This window comes from Penaeus japonicus, unplaced genomic scaffold (assembly GCF_977035675.1).
Source record: "Penaeus japonicus unplaced genomic scaffold, GWHDUDI00000001_assembly GWHDUDI00000022, whole genome shotgun sequence".
NCBI lineage: Eukaryota > Metazoa > Arthropoda > Malacostraca > Decapoda > Penaeidae > Penaeus > Penaeus japonicus.
This window is the reverse complement of record NW_028234424.1, coordinates 29922067-29929566: the sequence shown is the minus strand read 5'-3', so window position 1 is coordinate 29929566 and position 7500 is coordinate 29922067. Positions and strand designations below refer to the sequence as shown.

Below are 7500 nucleotides of genomic sequence, written 5' to 3'. Positions count from 1 at the left end.
GGGCTTGCTCAAACGAAAAGTAAGGCTTTTCAGGCTGTGTTTTTGTTTTACTGTAATATCAAGGTAATACATATACATATTCTTCAGCTTTTCATAAATGCTCTGGCAGCTACCATCTGGTTGAAATATATACATGTACAAAAGAAATAACTACATCTATGAGAAAACTTTAAACAGATAATATTAAGAAGTTTTGGCAAATATTTTCATGACACATTATATATATATTTAAAAAAAAAAATATTCCAAACATTTCCTATCATGACGATTTGTTCATATAAGCTCACTTATGAAATCCAGTGGATGCCTAACAAGTCTCATCCTTCTTTAAGACTGTCAAAGACAAGACATGCACTTGTTTTCAAGATCAATGACATCTAACTTTATAATTGCAAATTTAGTAAACCCTGTCATCAGGATCACTGAACAATAATTAGGTAGTGTGGAATGCTATGGGACTATATGAGACAATAGCAAGTGGAATGGTTTTATGAATAAGTGAGATCACTTATAACAAGGTAAGAAGATGGGGAGGGAAGAGAGGGAGGGAGGGAGGGAGGGAGGGAGAGGGAGAGGGAGAGGGAGAGGGAGAGGGAGAGGGAGAGGGAGAGGAGAGGGAGAGGGAGAGGGAGAGGGAGGGAGGGAGAGGGAGAGGGAGAGAGAGAGAGAGAGAGAGAGAGAGAGAGAGAGAGAGAGAGAGAGAGAGAGAGAGAGAGAGAGAGAGAGAGAGAGAGAGAGAGAGAGAGAGAGAGAGAGAGAGAGAGAGAGAGAGAGAGAGAGAGAGAGAGAGAGAGAGAGAGAGAGAGAGAGAGAGAGGGGGGGGGGGGGGGGGGGGGGGGGGGGGGGGGGGGGGGGTGGGGGGGGGGGGGGGGGGGGGGTGGGGGGGGTGGGGGGGGGGAGGGGGGGGGGGGGGGGGTGGGGGGGGGGGGGGGGGGGGGGGGGGGGGGGGGGGGTGGGGGGGGGGGGGGGGGGTGGGGGGGGGAGGGGGGGGGGGGGGGTGGGGGGGGGGGGGGGGGGAGGGGGGTGGGGGGGTGGGGGGTGGGGGGGGGGGGGGGGGGGGGGGGGGGGGGGGGGGGGGGGGGGGGGGGGGGTGGGGGGGTGGGTGGGGGGGGGGTGGGGGGGGGGGGGGGGGGGGGGGGGGGGGGGGGGGGGGGGGGGGGGGGGGGGGGGGGGGGGGGGGGGGGGGGGGGGGGGGGGGGGGGGGGGGGGGGGGGGGGGGGGGGGGGGGGGGGGGGGGGGGGGGGGGGGGGGGGGGGGGGGGGGGGGGGGGGGGGGGGGGGGGGGGGGGGGTGGGGGGGGGGGGGGGGGGGGGGGGGGGGGGGGGGGGGGGGGGGGGGGGGTGAGGGGGGGAGGGAGAGGGAGAGGGAGAGGGAGAGGGAGAGGGAGGGAGTGGGAGAGGGTGGGGGGGGAAAGGAGTAGGAGAGAGGGGAGGAGGAGGGAGAGGGGAGAGGAGGAGGGGCGGGAAGAGGAGGAGGAGGGGGGGTGGGGGGGGGGGGTGGGGGGGGGGGGGTGTGTTGGGTGGGGGGGGAGAGGGGGGGGGGGAGGTGAGGGAGAGGGTGAGGGGGGGGGGGGGGGGTGAGGTGTCAGGGAGGGGGCGGTGGAGGCGAGGGTGGGAGGGTAGTGGGGGGAGGGGGGGGGCAGAGGGAGGTGGTTGGGGGTGAGGGAGTGTGGGGGGAGGCATGGGAGGAGGAGGAGGGGGGACGGAGGCGGAGGGGAAGGCAGGGGGGTGAGGAGGAGTGAGCAATGGAGGGAAGGGGGGGTAGTGGAGGGAGGGAGTATAGGGTGGGGGGGTGTGGGGGAGGGGGAAGGGGGGGGGGGTGGGAGGGGGAGGGAGGGGGAGAGGATGGGGGAGGGCGAGGGAGGGGAAGGGGAGGGGGGGACGGCTGGTGGGCAAGGAGGAGGGGGGGAACGGGGGACGTGTCCGGCGGAGAGGGGGCGGGGGGGAGGGGGACCCGGGGGGTTGGGGGGGGTGGGGAGGGTAAGGGTGTGGGGGGGGGGGGAGGTTGGCACGGGGGGAGGGGGAAGGTTTGGGCGGGGGGGGGGTGGGGGAGGGGGGTTGGTTGGGGGGGGGGGGGGTATGGGGGGCCCGGGGGGTGGGATGGTGGGGCCCCCCAAAAAAGGTTTAAATGCCCCGGGAGAATTCCGGTTGGTTAGGAGAAGGGGGGAAAAACGTGGGGGGGTGGGGGGCGGGAGGGGCGGGGTGGGTTGGGGGTGGCGTTTTTGGGGGGGTTTGGGGGGGGGGGGTGGGGGGGGGGGGGGGGGGGTGGGGGGGGGGAGGGGGGGGGGGAATGGTGGGGAAAAGGGGGGGGGGGCCCGGGCAGTGGGGGTGGGGGGGGAGGCCCGGAACCAGGAAGAGTGTGGGGGGGGGGAATGGGAGGGGGCGTTAGGGGGGTGTTGAAATGTGGGGGAGGGGGGGGCCCCGGGGGGGGGGGGGGGGGGGGGATTGCCCCCGGTAGGAATGGGCAGGTTTCTTCGGCCCGGGGGGGCAATGCTTAGTTTTCTAAATTGTTTTAAAATTTTTGGGTTAAAAAGGGGGTTTTTTTTTTTAAAAAAAGGGGGGCCCCGGGGAAAACAAAAACTCCCCAAAACACCCCAACAAACCCCCCAAAACCCCCCAAAACCCCGCACAACCCAAAAACCCTTTTGAAAAAAAAAAAACCCCCCCCCCCCCCCACTCCCGACCCACACCACCACAAAACCCCCATCCAAACCCCCCAGCCGCCAAAACCCCAGGGGAAAGGCCAAATGGGAAGGCCCGGCGGGGGGGGAGGCCCGGGGGGGGGGGAGAGGGTGGCGTGGAAGTAGGCTGAGGAAATGCCCACGATCGTGAAGAACACCCACACCACGTGGATGCCCCGCGACACGTGCTGCGCGTAGCTGTCCCACAGCCTCATGCACGCGCCCGGAATCACCAGGAACAGCACGTTGCTCACGGTGTTGACGAACTCGGCGATGTGGGGCGTGACGGTGTAGTTGTCCTCGCACCAGTCGACGGGCGACGTCCCCGCGCCCACCCACTGAAGCAGCACGCCGGCCCCCGCCATCATGTCCACCGCCGCTACCTGCAACACAAGCAACTCGTCAGATGCCACGGATTTCCTCGCGACCTTCCAACTGGACTGGCAACTTGCTTAGACACTTATATACTAACTTGCCACAAATATAAATACTCTATCAATTGTATCTGTTATTAATCTTTTGAAATTATATATATTTAAAAGTATCTAACACGGGACACGTTACACACACACACACACACACACACACACACACACACACACACACACACACACACACACACACACACACACACACACACACACACACATACACACACACACACACACACACACACACACATAAACACACCCACACATACACACACACATGAACACACACAAACACACACACACACACACACACACACACACACACACACACACACACACACACACACACACACACACACACACACACACACACACACACACACACACACACACACACACGCACACACACACACACACACACACACACACGTGCACACGTGATGAACACAAAGGACACTCCCGGGACCGGCCACGCACGCCCACACGAGGCCGGGAGGAGAGCGACGCAGGCCTTGCTCGCTCCGCCGCCCTGGACAGTCACGAAATAGCAGAGCAATTATCTTTATTCCGTTTTTTAAATGGGCGGCTCCTTCGGCTGGTCTGGCCTTGTCTTCGCCACGCTCGGGCTATTGTGACAATCCTCTTCATACACTTCACTTACTTCTTATTCGTGTGTGTGTGTGTGTGTGTGTGTGTGTGTGTGTGTGTGTGTGTGTGTGTGTGTGTGTGTGTGTGTGTGTGTGTGTGTGTGTGTGTGTGTGTGTGTGTGTGTGTGAGTGTTGTGTGTGTGTGTGTGTGTGTGTGTGTGTGTGTGTGTGTGTGTGTGTGTGTGTGTGTGTGTGTGTGTGTGTGTGTGTGTGTGTGTGTGTGTGTGTGTGTGTGTGTGTGTGTGTGTGTGTGTGTGTGTGTGTGTGTGTGTGCGTGTGTGTGTTTTCTCGGTTACCAAGAAAGTCGGAAATATATTTTAATTATCCCTCTTTATTCGTCTGCTCACTCTCTTTACTTCCATTCCCCGAATAAACGGGAAAAATACGTCAGATAGCAAAAGGGCACACGACACTGTATCCCAACGCCAGTGCCACAACTAGAACCACAGTGCCTCATTCTGTAACGCGCCGAATCTGCCTTTTTTCTTCCACTTAATAATCGTGTTGATAACAATGAGACTGTCACGCATGTATGCATATAAAAACACAAACAGCTGTGTTATACGCGTGCAGCTGCTTGCAATGGGAAATGAACACCATGAGTCACAATTGCATGTATGTTTGTATGTGTGTGTGATGCAAGAGCTTGTTTCTTTCTCTCTCTCTCTCTCTCTCACTCCCCCTCTCTCTATATATCCCTTCTCTCACTCTCTCACTCACTCACTCACTCACTTACTCACTCAATCACTAACTCACTCTCTCTCTATTGATGTTTCTCTCCCTCTCCCTCTCTCCCATCTTTCACCCCCTTCCCCTTCCCACTATCCGTCTCCTTTCCTCCTCCTTATTCATATATCACCCCCGTAAGTGTACACCGCTTGTATATCACCCTTCCGAATGACACATGAAAGACCTAATCCGGAGTCGCCACTTTAACCCGTAAAATGGTGGAAGATTTTTTTTTCTCTCGCTCTCAAGTCAGTCTCGTACTCTGCTCCTTCGTTTTCTTACGTATGCTTAACTTTCGTTTTTTTTTAAGTCAGTTATGCTGGATATTATCCGAGATTTAATGACGTCATGAAAAAATGTCTTTATAAAGAAAATCGTTTCATAAAGATCATTTTCTGCAGAATGTATTTCGTAAATGACCAAAGAGAAGAAAATAGATAATAAACTGTGGATCAGTACTATAAATTAGGTCATAATTTTTTCCCTGTCCTTGTTCCAACCATGCTATCGAAATTACAGTACGGACAATGTTAAAAGTCTATTCTATAATATACAAAAAAAAAAAAAAAAATACTTGTTTTATAAGCTGTTTCATCTTTCACACCTCGCACCATTCGCCAAAGTTGCTCAATTCAGGCTTTATGTAAATAGCGGTTTACTTTAGTGGGATCTCCATATATCCAGAGAATGATGTGGTATTTCATTATATATGATTTTTTAAAGAAATGTTTTGGATTGCGTAATATGAATACACACATTTCCAAACTATTTGCTACGGTAACGTTTCATGTCATAGGCAATATTCTACAAACAATATCGGAAAATGTGCACCGATGCCGTTTTATGACAAAGTTCCAATTCATGGAGCTGACGCACAACTTCCGTGTCACCCTCTCTCATGACAAGTGCAATGAAAACTCACACGTGTTACCTGCACACAGCGAGAAAATAAATTCCAACGTTTATAAAACAAGAGACGGTCCCGTGGTTTGTTTTGTTTTGCCAATAGATGGCAATCAGGTTTCCTCATTGCTTCCTCATTGAACTCCTGTCGACATCTGTTGACTGTTGACAGAGAAAAAGGACGAATTACTGTTCAGTCCTTGAGTGTCTATTTTCCCTGCGAGAATCATAGTCGCTGGCAGGGTAGTTAAGCATTCCTACTACCTGAGGGAAAAAATCTGGATTTTCTCATGTTTACTCTAAAGAGATCCCCCCCCCTTCTCTCTCTCTCTCTCTCTCTCTCTCTCTCTCTCTCTCTCTCTCTCTCTCCCTCCCTCTCTCTCTCCCTCCCTCTCTCTCTCTCTCCCTCCCTCCCTCCCTCCCTCCCTCTCATTCTTTCTCTCCTTACCAGTTTATGAATAAACAAAAATAATTCGTATTAATGGTAAGGAATTTTAACTAACAGATGGATACGATTAAAAAAAATCGCAACGAGATTTCAATTTCCAATGGCAATTACCTTCATCAATCAATGTATATAAGAATCATAACAGAATGGCACAGGAATAAAAACAAACTTACAAGGATATCAAAAGTAATAAGGATTCCGGTGGCAATCATAACTTCATGCAAAAATAACAGTGCCAACTGTTATGCAGATATCTTTTAATCTTCACTGATTGTTATCTGGTCATTAAGTTACTGAAACATTTAATATAAGATTGGCAAATAACCTGTACAGTAGAGGACCTTAATTTCCTTACGTATTACATGCAACACGGTCAAGATTACGAAAGGATAACTCTTTGTATATTCAGATACAGATAAGTGTAATAACTTTTTCTCACGCTATCCCTCTGTTTATCAAGCGTATCCTTTTCGGTGTATATAAAGGCACTTGTTCAAGGAATGCGGAGTCGCCTGTGTTCAAAATATGTGAACCAGGTTGATCCACACGAGCAAGAAATGTAGAATAGATAAGCTACTTCAGCACGTGATGGATGTGAAAGGGTTCGTAATGTTTTAGCCGTGTCGTGTTTCAATAAAATACGACGTGGAAGAGAGAGGAGAATTGGAGATGGAGGAGGGAGTGGGGGAGAGGGTGGAGGGGAGGAAAAAGCGTAGGAGAGGAGGAGGAAAGGATGGGAGGGGAGGAGAGGGATGGAGAGCGGAAGAGGAAGGGGAAGGGAGGGGTGAAGGAATAAGAGGAGGGAGAGGGGAGGAAGAGGAGGAGGAGGAGGTTGAAGAGGGGAGGAGGAGGAGGAGGAGGAGCAGGAGGTTGAAGAAAGGATGGAGAATGGAGGAGGTTGAAGAGGGGAGGAGGAGGTTGAAGAGGGGAGGAGGAGGAGGAGGAGCAGGAGGTTGAAGAAAGGATGGAGAATGCCGGGGGGGGGGGTAGGAGAGAGAAGAGGGGAGGGGCAGAAGGTTGAGAAGAAAAAGATTTGAGGAAGACGAAGACGAAGACCAAGGAGAAGAGAAAGAGGAACAAGAGCTGAAGATGGACAGATAGTTGGAGAAGCAGAATGAAACTGAACATGGGAAGAAGAAGAAAAAAAAAAAAGCTAGTCATTACCACCGACTCAACTCAGGTGACAGCGACAACACTATTGACTGACGACTGGCACCGGAACAATATCTTCTTTTACATCACTGCCACGACACTTACGGGAGGAGATCCGACTTCCTTGAACACTTCAGGTGGAATTCCAGTCAATAGTTTGGCCTGTTTGTCTGTCGATTGTGTGACACTTGTTTAAATGTGAACTAGCTGTACTTTTCACTCTGTTTCGTTCTGTCTGTTTACTTTCCCATCTGACCTGTATGTGTGGTCTGTTTGCACCCCTGATTTTCTGTTTCTACTTGCCTTGGTCACTAGTTACATATTTACCTGCTTGCTTGCCTAACCACCTCCCTCCCTACCTACCTGCTTGCATCTGTGTTCCTGCATGTCTGCTTCCCTCTCTCCATCCCTTCCTTCCGTTTCCCATCCCTGCCTGTCTTCCTGCTTGCTTGCTTGTACATTATCCTTCCTGCCTACCTGTTCTCTTGTTTTTTTTTTCCTGCTTCTTTCC

At 53.0% G+C, this 7500-nt stretch overlaps 1 protein-coding gene across 1 annotated transcript in view; it reads right to left on the bottom strand.

Annotated features, from left to right (window-relative positions):
• bwa (alkaline ceramidase) overlaps window positions 1–7500 on the bottom strand; it is a 38898-nt gene that overhangs the window by 220 nt on the left and 31178 nt on the right. Inside the window, exon 2 of the mRNA XM_043019874.2 lies at window positions 2712–3062. Within this exon, the coding sequence (XP_042875808.2) occupies window positions 2712–3047 (336 nt within the window). The 5' untranslated portion in view covers window positions 3048–3062. The remainder of the gene's footprint in view (window positions 1–2711; window positions 3063–7500) is intronic.